A 15429-nucleotide genomic window follows, 5' to 3' on the forward strand; every position below is an offset into this window, starting at 1 on the left:
AAGACAGAGGTTCCCACGACCCGTACACAGGCACGTCTGTCCGTGGGGCCAGCGGCCTTCCAGAAGCTTTACTTTCTAACACACCTGGAGGAAGTCGAAGGTGGGTATCAGCTGGGGACTCCCAGTGGAGTGGGTTCATTTTAAAAATGAGAGGACCGGAAGCATCCTAAGTGCCCATTGGCAGATGAATGGATAAAGGAGATGTGGTCCATATAGACAGTGGAATGTTACTCAACCATGGAAAGGAACGGAAATGGGTCATTTGCAGAGATGCGGATGGACCTAGAGACTGTCATACAGAGTGAAGTAGGTCAGAAAGAGAAAGACAAATAACATGTATTAACTCATATATGCGGAATCTAGAAAAATGGTACAGATGAACCTGTGTTTCCAAAGCGGAAATAGAGACACAGACGTAGAGAACAAACGTACGGACACCAAGGGGGGAAAGGGAGGGTGGGGTGAATTGGGAGACTGGGATTGACATATACATACTACCGTGTATCAAATAGGTAACTAACGAGAACCTGCTGTAGAGCACAGGGAACTCCACTCTGCTGTACGGTAGAAACTAACACAACATCGTAAAACAACTTATAGCCCAATAATAAACAAGCAAACAAAGCATCAAACAAAAAACTGAGAGGACTGAAGGTCAAAGGAGGAAAGCAACTGGCCCAGCATCACCAGCCTCCAGGCAGTGCCCAGCTCTGAACCCACTGACATGCACTAGTCATACCCCAGGCCCTCCATCAGGTGGGTACCTCCTCCTGCGGCCCCAGGCTTGGGACCCCGAGCAGCTGCCGCGACGGTGGCGGCGGTGCCCACTCCCCACCAGGGACTCTGCCCCCGCGCAGCCCCGTGGAGGCTTCCCGTGCTGCCTCTCCCAGCTGCTGGGGCACCTGGGCAGCCCCTGCTCGTGTCTGACACTGGACCCCAGGTGAGGTGAAGACACCTGTCCTGGCTTTTCCCCATTTGAACAGGGCCCCGTGGGATGCTGGCTGGAACCACATTTGGGGAATTGAGTCCAGAGGCTTCTTTAAAAAGGAAAGAAAAGCCAGCAGCGTGCTGGCGGGTGCACAAGGGGCTGGCAGGTGGCTGGGACCATCTAGCGCTCTCGGGTTACAGGGAAGTTTCCGTTCAGGGCCCCGAGGAAGCTCCCTGGGCCCCGATTGGCTCGGGCTGAGCGGCCTTTGCTCTCTCCAAGGAGAGCCCGGTATAATAGAGACCCGGGCCGTGAGCTCAGACCCGCGGAGGCCGGAGGACGCGCCGGGGGCTCTCCCTCTTCCCGGGCCAGGCGTGCCCGCCCAGGTGCCCGGCGGCGCAGGGGGCGCGCCAGGGCCAGGAGGCCGACACGGCCCAGACGCCCCCCAAGTCCAGCGGCACCCCAGGCGGGGAGAGGGGGCCCCCAGCCCCGCGTCCCCGACCCCGCCATGGCGGGCGAGGCCCGGGCCGGTGGGGACACGGCGCCGCGCCGCCTCCTGAGGCTGCACCGCACGGAGATCGCCGTGGCCGTGGACAGCGCCTTCCCGCTGCTGCACGCGCTGGTCGACCACGACGTGGTTCCCGAGGACAAGTTCCAGGTGGGCCCCTATCCCGATCAGTAAGCCAGCAACGCGCCCAGCCTTCCCCACGCCCGCCCGCGCCCCGGAGCCGGCAAGGTCGCGGGAGACCCGCTCCAGAGGGACCCTCCCCACGCTCCCGCCCCCAAGCCCCTCCCCGCGCCCAAGCCGCAGCGCCACGGTAAGGTCCCTGCGGCGAATGCCACGGCCTGCCCCACGCCCCACCCGCCAGCGGAGCCAATGGTCTCCAAGACAAGTTCCCGTGCCCCTCCCCCCGCCCAGATCCCCAAAGCCCCCTCCAAGTTGAGCACAGTCCCCTAAGATGAATTCCAGGTGGCCCCCCACCTCACCCCAGCAACCCCCTGCCATCCCCACACCGGCCCCAAGCCAAGGGGATGGACACAGGTGCCCAAGTCTACAGCGGCCTCCTCGGGGTCAGCATTTGCCCTCTGGTCCCGCAGAGGAGGTGGCAGGCAGGGGGGGTACCTGGGAAGGGCAGGGCCCCCATTCCCACTTTGCTTCAGGAGACGCTGTGTCTGAAGGAGAAGGAGGGCTGCCCACAGGCCTTCCACGCGCTCCTCTCGTGGCTCCTGACCCGGGACACGGCCGTCATCCTGGACTTCTGGAGGGTTCTCTTCAAGGACTACAACCTGGAGAGATACAGCCGGCTGCAGCCCATCCTAGACAGCTTCCCCAAAGGTGGGGTCCCTGGGGGCTGGGGTCCCGGCCGGCTCAGCCTCCCTCGCTGGGGCTGGTAGCTGGAGCCATCCTCTGAGTCCCAGCTGGACTGTGGGCGGGGAGGCGTGGGGCTGTTCAGGGAGCCCCGGACATCACCCAGACCATCTTGGCTTCTAAGAGCAAAGAGCTGAGGCCTCACCTGCCTGAACGGGGCATCAGTTCTGTGCTTGAAGCTCAGCCCTTGAAGCTCCGGCCCTGCACACGCCCGCAGATGTGGACCTCAGCCAGCCCCGGAAGGGGAGGAGGCCCCCGGCGGGCCCCAAGGCCACCGTGCTGCTGCCCAGGCCCCCCACCAAGAGGAAGGCCCTGGAGGAACCGAGGGCCGCCCCGCCAGCAGCTCTGTCCCCGAGGGGCACCTCCAGCCCAGGTACCCAGCTTGAGGAGCCAGCGAGGTCACAGATCCCCTCACGGAGCCCTACACCCCCTGACCTGGTCCGGGAGCATCTGTCCCTCTTGCTTGGCCCAGAGCCAGCCTGGCAGAGGTCCCTCTGGGGACTTGGATGCACACCCTGTATGAGCCCCGCAGCCCCTGTTGACCCCCGGGCCCCGTGAGTAGGCAGGTGGGTGTACTTCCTTTCCCCTGATGTGGACACCAGAGCCCGGTAAAGCAAGGGGACACACACCAGAGTCCGGGAGACCCCACCTGGCGCTCTCCCACCTGCCCCCTGGCCTTGGCCCGGCGGCAGGAGTAGGGCCGGGCTGTCCCTGCTCCCCCACAGGCTCCCAAGCCAAGGCCAAGCCCTCCAAGAAGTCAGAGAGCAACGCAGAGCCACAGCGCCTCCCGCTGGGCAACGGTGAGCCAGGCCCCAGGTCTGGGGGTCAGGGGCCCCGTCTTGGGAGCTGGGACCATGCTGCCCTGGGGTCACCCCACCTGTGCCCATCCGAGTGCCCCATCCTTCGGGGCCAGCTCCGACTCTGCTTCCTCCAGAGAATCCCCTCTGTCCCTTGGCCAGATGCAACCGGGGACCCGGAGACCTCCCATGGGCCCCTGGTGCCGGCCTGAGGGCAGGCTCTGGGGACCCTGCCTCCCTCCCAGCCCAGCCCAGCCCAGGGCCATATCCCAGCGTCTCTGTTCATTCCCGCCAGCTGGGTTCGGACGGCTCGTACACCACACACCAGACCACACCGCATACATGTACACACACGCACGCGCACACGCACTCCCCGGCCCGTCTCTGCGCTTACACGTGGGCTGTCTGTCTGTCTGTCTGTGGAGGGGCTGGACCCCCTCCCCGGCCTGCCCTGCGTGGAAAGAAGGAAGGATTCTGCTGCCCAGACACCCCTCGCTCCCCACGGCCCTGCTCAGGAGCCGTCGTCCCAACAGATGACCCCCCCCCGTTTGGTGCTCCTGTCCCCAGGAATCCAGACCATGTCCGCTTCGGTGCAGAGAGCCATGGCTGTGTCATCTGGGGACGTCCCAGGAGCCCGCGGGGCCGTGGAGGGGATCCTCATCCAGCAGGTGTTTGAGGCAGGTAGACGGCGCTGGGGAGGGCCTGCCAGGGGATCCACGTCCCCGCTCAGCTCCCCGGTGGCTCTAGAGCAGCTGGGACTTGGACCAGGCACCCCCGCTGCCTGCAGTGGGTCTGCCGTCTCTGGAGGGGGTGGTCTGGGCCGGGTTTGGGGGGGCTCTTGGGCTGTCAGCTGGACGACCTGTGGCCCCGGCCCCGGCCGCCCCGGCCTTGCGTTCCCCCCCCTTCCTCCGATTCCCCGCGCTGCACACCCTCTGGGGGCGCCGAGGACCCTGGGAGCCGATGGGGCTCCAGCCTCACCCAGCGGGGATGGTCCAAAGGATTCCTACAGTCGTTTCCTAGGGCTGTTATGACGAGTTGCCACAAACGGGGTGGCTTAAAGCCACAGAAACGCCAAAATCAAGGTGTGGGCGGGGCCAGGCTGGCTCCCTCGGAGGCTCTAGGGCAGAGTCGTCTCTGCTTCCAGCTCATGGCGACCGCCACGCCCCGGCGTGTGGTCACATCCCTCCAGCTCGTCGCCACACAGCCTCCTCCCCGTGTCTCTCTGCATCCCCTTCTCTTCTCATGAGGATGCTGTCCTTGGACTTCGGTCCAGTGCAAGCCCACCTTAACGTCTACAGAGGCCCTACTCGCGAATAAGGCCGCATTCCGAGACTCCAAGTGGACGAGAATTTGGGAGCCGGGCTTCCCCCAGCAGAGAGTCCCTCCTGTGCTCAGGACCCTGGGCCCAGAGCTGACTGGGGTGGGGTTTGTGGGGGAGGGACAGCAAGCTGTAGAACCTCCCTGCCAGGCCCCCCGACCCGTCTCTCCTCCCAGGCGGCTCCAAGAAGTGCATCCAGGTTGGGGGGGAGTTTTACACTCCCAGCAAGTTTGAAGACCCCAGTGGGGGAAAGAACAAGACCCGCAGCAGCAGCCTGAAGACCCTGGTCCGAGCCAAGGGGACCCAGGCTCCTGCCCCTGTAAGCGCTGCTGGGACCGCCCCTGGCGAGGCCTGGCCCTCGGCGCCCTCCCCCAGCACCCGGCGCAGCAGCTTCCCGTCCCCTCCGGTGGGGGGCTCCGCTGGGGCTGGGGACTGCCCCTGCCACCCGAATGCCTCCCCTGCTGGTGACCCTCTCTCTTCTCCCTGGCAGGGTGGAGGCGATTTGAGGGCAGGCCAGCGGGACAGGGCCCCGGGCCCCCCCGCCCTCCCCAGTGAGCCCCAGCTGCACCAGGTAATGCCCAGAGCACCCCCAGGATGCTGAGGGTGGGGCCTCCTGCCCATTTGCCGCTTGTCTAGGGCAGTCACTCCAGGGACTGGAGGACAGAGGTCTAAGCTTCTGTTCACAGGGTGGAGCACTTTATTTTTAATCGTATTTTTTTGCTGGTAATACACAACTGTAAAAATTCACAGAAGTTAGAGCAGGCGAGTCCTCCGAGGCTCCTAAAACCGCAGCATTTGGTCCAGCTGCCAGCTGTCCCACGCCTCACAGCTGGGCCCTTGGCGTGGCTGTGTCCCCTGCCAGGAGCCAGGAGCCCCAGCATCACGTACGCCCTTGGGCTCCCAGCAGCCTTCCTGCCGTGGATCCCGACACCTCCGCCAGGCGCCGTGCTGGGCCCCGGGGAGCCAAGAAATGAGGAGGCCTCCAGCTGCCCACGGGAGCTCCTGGGCTGGTGGGGTCCGGGGGGGATTGCTACAATGAGCGCACTCATCCCTGTGAGGGGCTGCCCAGCCCTGTGGTCGGGGGGGGGGGGCTTCGGAAGGAAGTGGCGCCCAGGGGGGCACGGTGGGTGCCATCCAGGCAAGGGCGCAAGCAGGCCTCAGGCGGAGGGGCCAGCGGGTGCCCAGGGCCTCCCCGTGGGTGTGGGCGTGCGGTCTTGGGGCCTCCTGGGGCACAGGCACCCGCGAGGAACCAGCCTTCCTTCAGCGCCGTTCTCCCCAAGAGGGATGGCCCAGGAGGTGTTCCGGGCTCCAGTCTCAGAGGAGGAGGGGTCTTGGGGAGCCCTGGCGAGCAGGCAGTCCAGGCGGGACTTCAGCAGGGGGCAGGCGAGGGGGGTCTCTCCGGGAGGGCGCCGCCCCACCCCAGGTCTTCCAGACGCTGCGTGTCTCTCACCCGTGTCAGAAGAACGAGGACGAGTGTGCCGCGTGCGGGGACGGCGGGGAGCTCCTGTGCTGCGACGGCTGCCCCCGCGCCTTCCACCTGGCCTGCCTGAGCCCCCCGCTCCTCCAGGTCCCCAGGTGGGCCCGGCCCCGCCCAGCCTCACAGCCTCCCCACCTGCCCGCCCTGAGCGGGAGGCCACCCAGCAGCCTCTGCATCCCAGGCATGGGCCGTGAGGCTGGCCTGGGAGGGGGCCTGGGCTCAGGTCGCCGGGAGGTGGGGCTGGGGCCCTCCCACCCACCTCCCCGCGTGGCCGCGCTGCCCCCGCTGCCCGGCCAGCAGGGCCCTGAGGCCCAAGGCAAGGAATGGCCACCCCGTGCATCTCGCCCCATCTTCCCCCCACCCAAACTGTCACAAGCAGCTGACCGCCGGCAGCACTTAAACAGAGTCTCACTGCAAGTCGGGCTGGGGAGCGCAGAGGCCCCAGAGCTGCCCCCCCAAGGGCCGGTGGGAGCCCATCCTAGGCGCTGGGCCTTGCGCTGGGCAAGCCCCCCGCCCTGGCCCCCCGGGAGAGCGCTGTCCGCTACCAGCAGCTCCCGCAGGTCAGGGCGGCCTGGGTGCGGGGAGGAGCGCCGGGTGGCCGTTCTCGCCCCGACCTGCCCCGCTCACCGCATGACCTTGACCGGCTCACAGCTCTCTGAGCTAAATCACGGGGCTCTGGCCGGGCCATCCCTTAGCTCCGCTCAATGCTGCCCGTCTTCTGTTTTCTTCCTTCCTGCCCTTGACCGGCTCCTGTTCTACTGGGCACCGTCCCTCCCGTGGAATCGAGGGAGGGTCCCAGGGATGTGACGGGGCCAGCCTAGGGAGGCCCCGCCTGCAAGGCAGGGCCGGGAATTCTTGGGGCTCGTCTGAGAAGCACTCGGGGGGCGTGCCAGGCTGGCGAGGGCCGCCCCGCCAGGGGTAACTACCCCAGCCTCCTGGCCTCTCCTGCCCACCTACCGGGCAGGCCCTTCCCCTGTGGCTCCGCCCATTCCCCTGAGCTTCCCCACCGGGGAATGGAAAGGGTGACCTGGAGGAGCCCTCAGGCCTCCGCCGTGTCGTGGGCTTGGGAGTCTACTGTCCCCTCTGCCTCGCCCTGCATGTCTCTGGCCGGTGACAACGTAAAAGCAGCGGGACCTGGAGGTGCTCCAACTGCCTCCAGGGAAGAGCCCAGCGGGACCTGCCCCCGGCCGAGGAGCCCCGGGCCCGGGAGCTGCCTGCAGAGACCCCGGTACACACGGGCCCGCTCCCAGGCCCTCTGTCCGCCGGCTGCCTGCCTCCTGGCCCCTTCTGCGGGTCGGGCCTGCCCCAGCCAGAGAGCCACGTGCCCCCCACCCTGGCCTGGCCCCACCAACTCCACTTTCTCCCGTGGGACCACGGGGGCGCAGGCCACCGGGACGCGGCCCTTACAGCGGCTCCGCTTCTCAGTACTCTGCTTTGGGGGCCTTCGGCTCTGTCAGCCCAGAACAGGGGACGCGCTTCGACCACCGATAACGTTCTCCAAAAATGTGTTAAGTGTTCTGTTACCGCGAAGTCACAACGGATACGACGCGTGCCCCAGCATATGCCGAGTGTGTCCTCTGACGGCTCGCGAGGGCCACGGGGCCCTGCCTTTCGATGGGGAAAGGGTCAGGGAACTTGCTGGGACCACAGAGCCGGGCCTTTCCCACCCAGTGTGGCGCTCCTCCCCCCGACACCAGCCCCCGGTTCCCAGGGCCCCAGCGGTCATTAACTCCTGGGTGGTGCTGGGCAAGTCCCCTGCAACACCTCTGAGAACTGACCCTCCGGTTCCAGGTCCTCCTGGCACTGAGGTCAGCGGGAGAGGAGGCGAGGGGACCGCCCGGCGAGCGCCCCGCTGGAATGGATGTTGCGGCCACCTACAAGCACCTGCTGGCCCCACCTCCTGCAGCCCCCCCACTTGTGCTGGACCCCTCGGCCCTGCACCCCCTGCTGTGTGCGGGCCCTGAGGGGCAGCAGGTGAGCAGGGTCCTGGGCTCAGGGTGTCTGTCTTCAGGGAGCTCAGGGTCTACGGGGACAGCCAGGCGAGCCCGAAACCAGACAGTGACAGGCGGGGGTAAGGAGGTAGGATTGAGATGGAGGTTAGGGGTGGGGGCGGGGGAGGGGCGCTGCCAGGAGCAGCCAGGCTGGCCAGGGGGAGGGCGGGTGGAGGAGGCTGGAGGGAGGCCCAGGGGCTCTTGGGGCTGCCAGACGACCCAGAACAAGGTGCGGGCTCTGCGGGGGGAGGGTGAAGGGAAGGGGCTGTCGGAGGGACTCCAGAGGACGCGACCGCTCTCTCACCGCTCTTGAAAGCCCCCATCACGAGGGCAGAACGATAAAGGGGGTGGAGTCCGCAGCCCCAGGTCTCCCAGGCCCTCCTGCCTCCTCTGGAGCGGACGCCCTTCTGGGTCCCCTGCACTAGCCCTGAAGGGGGTCCGGGCCCACCAAGGGGGCTCGAGACGGGGCACCTAGTTTCGCCAAGCTGCAGCCCAAAGGTGCTGGGGCGCCCTTGACCTCTCCAAGCCTGGATCCTGAAACCTCGGACTCGCCCCCCACCCCGTGCGCCCCTCCGCGGCCCCCGGTCACCCCGCCGCTGTCCGTCCGCAGGGCCCGGCGCCCGGCGCGAGGTGCGGGGTGTGCGGGGACGGCGCGGACGCGCTTCGGTGCTCGCACTGCGCCGCCGCCTTCCACTGGCGCTGCCACTTCCCCGCCGGCGCTGCCCGGCCCGGGTGAGTGCGGGGCGGGGCCCGGAGGGGGAGGGGGAGGGCCGGGAGGGGGAGGGGGAGGGCCGGCGCCCCCCAACGGCTTTAGGATTCCGGTGCCCAGAGGGCACTCCCAGCCCTGCCCCAGCCCGGGCAGCCTGCAGCCTCTCCTCCGCTCGCCAGGGCCGCCCTGCGCTGCAGATCCTGCTCCGGAGACCCCGCCCCGGCCCCCGGGGATGGGGCGCCCGCCGCGAGTCCCGCCCCGAGCCCCGCCCGCCCGGGTCCCGGGACCCCCAGGCTCATCACCAAAGCCGCCGCCGCCGGCCCTGGGGCGCAGGTGAGGGGGGACGCCGCGGGGCTGGGGCTGGGGAAGCACATCTCCGGGGGAGGCCCCGGCCCGGCCGCCAGCTTCGCGGGTGTGCATCGAACCTCCTGGCCGTGTGTTCGTTCTGTACATACGATATACTTGTTTAAATCGACTCCCGTCTGATAAATCGGCCTAAAAAGGCAACGCTCCCAAGCCACAGTGGCTGTGAAGCCGTCGGTGGGTTGCAGGCCCAGAGCTCCCCTAAGCCCCCAGAGCGCCCCGTGCCCCTGCCGTCCTCGTCCTCGGGGTGGGGCGGGGGCAGGGGAGAGCGGAAGGAGGCTCCACGCCAGGGGCGAGCACGTGTGACTCCACCCGGGTCGTCTCGCCTCCGATCCTCCAGCAGCCCTGGGCCCTGGGCCCTTGCGGAGGAGTGACTAGCCTCACGGAGCCTTCACTTGCCAGGGCTCCCTCGGAGCCAGGGGGTCCCGCGTGTCTCCCGCTCAGAGGCCTCCAGGAGGTGGCGCATCTGCCCCGACTGTACGCAGCGGGGGCCTTCCTGACCACATCCCTGCCCCGAAGAATCCTCGGGGGCCCAGGGTGGTGACGTCCTACCCCCGTCCGCAGTCCATCCTACCTCCCAGTCCCGCCTCGTCATCCCCTGAGCGCACGGTGGGTGACGGGGCACCCCAGGCCCTGGGCACAAGAGGGCTCACACCTCCTGGTGTTCTGCTCCTTCTGGAAACCTCTCTCCTCATCCCCTCCCCTCTGCACTGTGTGTGCCAAGCCCTCACCCAGGGCTGGTGGCATCGAGGGCTGGAGGAGGTGCCGAGATCTGGCTGATTTCAGCTACGAGCTGGGCGACTGCACGTGGCTCCACTTAGCATGGCCTCGCTCCGCCTAGCCTGCGAGCCAGCGGGAGAGAGCCACGTCCCCGGCTCTGGCCCTCGCCCCTCAGGGGCACGGTTGGCCCCGCGGGCTTGTTGGGTGGCCGAAGGGCTGGTGTGGGACCAGGCTCTTTCCTGTCTGGGCCTCACGTTTCCCATGGTGACAGGGTCCCTTCCAGCTGGTCCTTGCCCCAGAGAGGTGGCCGGGACCTGGGCAGGCAGCCCCGAGCTCGCCCGCGCCCTCTCTGCCTCGGAGCCGGATGTTAGACTTCAGTTCCCAGGGTCCCGCCTGGAGGGACGCCACCCCTAAGCCCCGCTGCTGCCTCCGCAGGGGGTCCCGCTTCTGTGGGGTGACCCCGGCTGGGGTGCAGAAGTTGGGTTGACCTCCTCCCTTTTCTGGGTTCCAGGCGGGGGACGATTCTGCTCCTCATGAGCCAGTTCTGCACAGGGATGACCTGGAGTCCCTCCTGAGCGAGGTAACAGGTCACCTGGCTGGGGCTACACCTGCCCCCCCCCCACGGCTCCGCCCCCGCCCCCGCCTCTGCCTCCGCGGCCTCTGAAGCAGCCAGCTCCCAGGCCACGGGGGGAGCCGGACGCCCCTGTTCTGGGCGCACCGGACGCCACAGGCCCGCACCACCCCAGATGGCGCTGGACCCTCCTCGCACAAGCGAGCCAGAGCGGGCCCCGAGCTGTTCCCCTTTCCAGCTGCCCTGGAGGTCCCGGGGGCCGGCAGCAGGGCCACTGAAGCCTGATGTGGAGGCCGTGACTTTCCCCGGGGCTGGGGGCGGGAGCTGGGCACGCTGGGACACGCCCCCTCGTAGATCCCTCACTCCCCCTCCTCAGCCCGGGCCCCTCCACCCGACCATGAACAGCTAGAACCACTGGGAAGAAAAGGTGGCTTTTAGAAAAGGTTAAAGTCCTCCGGCCACCCCCAGACCCCAGGTGGCTAGTACGTGTCCTCGGGAGCCTGGCGTGGCACCTTGGGGGTCCCAGCCGACCACGGGGGCCCTGCCTTGGGTGGTGGGCCAAGCACGGGCAGGTCCCAGACGCCGAAGCTGTCTCTGGAGGCGCCAAGAGGGCCAGGCGTGACCCGAGGTGCCAATACAGCTGGGCAGAGTGGAGCAGATTCACAAGCCCCTGTGGGGCAGGTCACCCCCCGTTCCGTCCAAACAGCGGGCATTCCCACGGCTCCCCCAGTCCCGCTGGAGCGTCAGGCCCTGCGCAGAGCTGGGCAGGGTTGGGGAAGGAGCCGGCCCTGCCGAGACACCGGGAAGAGGCCACCAGTTGGCAGAAGTGCCTGGGCTTGCGGATGAAGTGTGCCCCCGGCGGTGTCCGGCGGGGCCTCGGGCCTGTTTCCGCAGCTCTGTATAGGAGGGCTGGGTTGGATGGCGCCTTCCCATCACGATGTTTATGACTCAGGTGGCCCCGGAGGCCGGGGTGGGCCGGATGCGGGCCCGGCAGGCACCAGTCCCCTGAGGTTCTGGCCCGGGCCCAAGCCCCGCTCTCTGCTCTGTCCCGCAGCACTCCTTTGATGGCATCCTGCAGTGGGCCATCCAGAGCATGTCCCGCCCGGTGGCCGAGGCGCCCACCTTCCCCTCCTGACCCAGGACCCCGGCCTTCAGGCAGCATGGGAGGAGAAGGGGAGGCACCTGAGGACGCTGCCAGAGCCGGAGCAGACCTCGTACGCACGGCCGCTGGCTTGGAAAGGGACCGAGGGGGAGGTTAGGACCAGGAACCGAGATGTTCCAAGTGCCGTCAACAGTCAGCTTGTCAGCAGCCGGGCCTGTGGCGGCACAAAGCCATTGTGTGCGCTGAAATTAAAGTCACTTCTGTGGGTTCGACACGCTCTCCAGTACAGTGTGCTTGTTTTTTTTGGGGGGGGGGCTGTGTTCCCCTGTGTTTCTGGTAACGGGAAGAGACTGCCTCTGCTCCACCCTCTGCTGGAGCCCCCGGGGGCTTGCCCTGCCCCCAGCACAGCCCCTGCCCCACGTGGCCTGGTCCCGCCCACCTCCGTCCACCCCCCACGTGCTCCTCGAAGGGCCCAGCTCATCCCCGCCCCAGGGCCTTTGCACGGGCTGCTCCCTCTGTTCAGAGTTCCCCTGCCTTGGTGCTTCGCACGTCTGTTTCCCACCCGTGAGATCTCAGCTCCTCATTCATTCAGTCATTTATTCAGGAAACCTTTACTGTGGCTCTTCTATATGCTGAGCATTAGGGGTCCTAGAGGGACATTCCAGTGACAGACCACTCACAAGAGGGGGTGACCTCAGACAGAAGCAGGAAAGAGGACAGGGGGCCGGAGTGTGCCAGGGGAGGGGCTGGAAGCTAGAGTGGTGCGTCCGGGACAGACATCAGGTCAGGTGATGGGGACAGAGTGGGCCGCCGTGGGCAGCGCTGGGTTTATCTTGCTCGTGGCACCCGCCACCAGGAGACAGCCCATCAGAACTGAGTTCTTTCCTAGTGGTGTCTGTCTCCCCTGAAAGCGGCCACTGTGGGACTTGGAACCCTGTCTGGTTCTCAGCCATGTCCCCAGGACCTGGCACAGATGCTGGGTCGGTGTTGGTGGAAGGAGATGTCAGGGCTGTCGTAGCCCCCACCTGCAGAGAGCCCCGTGATAGAAGCCCTCACGGGGGTCAGAGCCCTGGGGAGGGAGGGGTAGCTGCAGGCCTCATGCGCATTGGGGGCAGGGGTGGGGTGTGTGCTGATTCGGTGCCTGTGGCTTGGGTCCCCACCCCGGACGGGGGGGCCGGCAGGGAGTGTAGCAGCAGGAATGGGGGTCCCAGTTCGGGACACACAGCCCTTGGACTTCTGGGGGTCTCATGGCTCACTCAGACCCTCTGGAGCCCCTCTGTGCCGGGCACACATTAGGTAGCCTCCGTGGGGGGGTTGGGGGACAGGGCATGTCGGCCCACCCAGGACAGCACTGGGGAGGGGCCGGCCGATGCCCTCCAGGTAGGGGGTAGCTGCCCCAGGCCACAAGGTCGAGCCGTTTATTCCAACAGGGACCCACTGGTGAGGATGCTAGCGTCATACGAATGAGTAGGCAGTTGCTCTGGGCCAGGCCGGGCCGGGTGGGCAGCAGTGAGACAGAGGGAAGTGGACAGTGAGGGCAGGAGGGACACAGCAGCCGTGGCCGCATGTGGAGCGTCCCAGCTTGGGGGCCGGGTCACATCTGTGGACAAGGGAAGAGCCAGAGGAGGGAGGAAACCGGAGCTGAGGCTTGCTGGGTGGGGGGATGCCCCGAGCAGGGTCCTCTGGGGTGGGGGGAAGGCAGGCGGGGAACGGGGCGGAGGTCCTTCCCGACTCGGGGGGCCCTGCTTACCTGAGAGCTGCTCTTCCCCACAGAGCCCAGCTGCTGTCTCTGCCCCTGGCCGCCGCCCACCCACAGGACGAAGAGGGCTGGAGTCTGCAGAGGCCGGTGGGGGCGACGTGGTGCGGGTGCCAGGGCAGTGGGGGGGGTGTATATCGGGGAGCTGACCAGGCTGAACCCAGGCGTCCCAGCCACCCAGGCCCCCCACCGCTGCTGAGCACAGCCGCGCGGCCCTCCTCTGAGCCCACTGCGGCCCCGGCACCACCGGGTCTCACGCTGGGCTCTGGAGAGCCGGCCTCCTCAGAATCCTTCTATGGACGGGTCCACGGAGGCCCTCCAGCGGGGACTCAGCGCTCCCTTTGGTGGCCTCCACTGCACCCGTGTCACTTCCTGCAACTTCAGGAAATGTCACTTTCACGAGTTGAGCACGGGGGGCGGGGGGGCTCGCGGCAGCCCCGAGTCCCGTCTGTCTGTCCGTCCGTGGTGTGCGTGGAAGGAAGTGTGGGAAGCAGGGGGCACGCAGGGGCCGTGAGCTGCATCCTTCCCTGCCGTCAGCAGCCTGAGTTCGCTGGTGCTGCGTTTGTCCCGCATTTTAAGCGTAGTGGACGCGAGGACGAGAGGACGACTGTCCAGAGCAGGCCCTGCCCTTCTGCAGCCCCTGCGCTTTGCCTTACTCCTCAGGGGCTGACCGTCCAGCCGCTGCTCCTGTCTGTCTTTCCGTGGGGCCGGAAGCTGGCCTTGCTCACCCAGCACCGAACGAGCGCCGGCTACGTAACAGCCTGAAGCGCGGCTCTGCCCAGCGGGTGAGTGGGCCTCGGCCAGCGGTGTCATTTGTGCATCCCGTCCACAGGCTCGTTTCTTGGGCTGCTGTGACAAAGTGCCACAGACCGGGGGGCTCAAACGACAGACGTTTCTTCTCTGTCCGTCCTGGAGGCTGAAGTCCGAGGTCCGGGTGCGGCAGGGCTGGTCCCTCGCAAAGCCCCCCTCCTGGGCGTGTAGACCAGCCTCTTCCCTGGGTCCTCACACGGTTGCCCGTCTGTGCGGGTCAGTGTCCTGATCTCCTCTTCTCAGGAGGACACCGGGGCCCGTCCTTACAACCCCACTTATCTCGGCCACCTCCGCGAGATCCTGCTTCCAAGTACAGCCACCTTCTGAGGGGCTGCACGCTGAGGCTTCAGCACGTGAGCTGGGGGCGGGGGGGGGGGGGACACAGGCGCTGTCCTTGACCAGACTCTGCTCGGCCTCCTCTGAGTCGGCTCAAACTTGGCCTCTGTCCTTGGTGCTTAGTGTTGGCGAGAATCTTGCCAAGTCAGTTTCAGGGAAACCCCACCCTGGGACTCGGATGTCTCTCGATATCTGCTGCGTTTCTCATCCCCACCCTCAATAGCCGGTCACCTGGCCCGCCCTCGGGAAGGGACCCATCGAGGGGCTTAGCCGCATCCCCTCACCTCAGTGTTTGCTCTTTGTAAGTCCCATCCACTGGCCTCCCCGTGCTCCTTGGCCATCAATCCCCACCTCCCACGTATTCAGAGTTGAGCCGGACCTCTCTCCCCTCCTGCAAAGCCCGGTGCAGGGGTCCCCCTAGAATAAAGTTCCTTACCACCTTAGCAAGTGTCACGAGTACCTGTTTCTTTCACAGGGACAGGATTTGGCTGTGACACCAGCGTTGCTCTTTTCGTCTGCACGAGGCTGGCAAAGGTCTTCTTTTCCCGCACTCGGTTGGAGGCTTAGCCGTCAGTGTTCGAAATTGTTAACAATCTGTGAACAAGGGGTGTGAATTTCATACCCAATCGTGCTGGACCCCTGGACGGGGTTGGGGGTCATCGCTAACAAGCGGTGAAGAGCCCGGTGCAGGCGGACGTGTCGGGGGCTCGGTGGGCTTGGGAGAAGACAGTGCTCTGGACACGGTGGGAGTCAAGGTAACCGAGCGGGGCTGAGCTCTTGGCTGGCGGTCTGAACTAGACGCGACGCAGCCTCATTCACCCCGTCACCCGAACCCCGGTCATCTGACTGTCAACCTGCAGCTTCCACGACGGCCGCCTCACCTCTGTTAATTCTCGCGGGACTTGCAGCCCCTCTGGGAGGTTGGTGGCAGCACCGCAGGCAGGGGGTCTCACAGGGCTCCCGGGGACAGGCGCTCAGGGGGGACCAGGCCCCCGGGGGGGCTCTGACGGCCGCTGTGTTCCACCTGCGGCTTTTCCTGCAGCCTGGCTGTAAGCTGCCGGGTAACACGTCCGCAATGGTGAGCTCCATGCAGCCCCGCTGAAGCCCCCCAGCCCTCCGACAGAGACCACCCACCAGAGGACGCCCATCCCAAGCATAACACATCCCAGTCTCAGGGAAGCCCCT

At 66.6% G+C, this 15429-nt stretch overlaps 1 protein-coding gene across 1 annotated transcript; it reads left to right on the forward strand.

Moving 5' to 3' along the window:
- Nucleotides 1-1433: 1433 nt before the first annotated feature.
- On the forward strand, nucleotides 1434-11375 carry AIRE (autoimmune regulator). The gene is made up of 15 exons (XM_059063986.1): nucleotides 1434-1583; nucleotides 2087-2261; nucleotides 2512-2667; nucleotides 3020-3094; nucleotides 3659-3772; nucleotides 4586-4728; nucleotides 4900-4980; nucleotides 5869-5984; nucleotides 7015-7114; nucleotides 7678-7860; nucleotides 8488-8609; nucleotides 8766-8863; nucleotides 8972-8982; nucleotides 10181-10249; nucleotides 11295-11375. Exons 1-15 carry the CDS (start codon nucleotides 1434-1436, stop codon nucleotides 11373-11375), a joined length of 1674 nt encoding a protein of 557 aa, XP_058919969.1.
- Nucleotides 11376-15429: the final 4054 nt, after the last annotated feature.

Source organism: Kogia breviceps, chromosome 5 (genome assembly GCF_026419965.1).
Source record: "Kogia breviceps isolate mKogBre1 chromosome 5, mKogBre1 haplotype 1, whole genome shotgun sequence".
Taxonomy (NCBI): Eukaryota; Metazoa; Chordata; class Mammalia; order Artiodactyla; family Physeteridae; genus Kogia; species Kogia breviceps.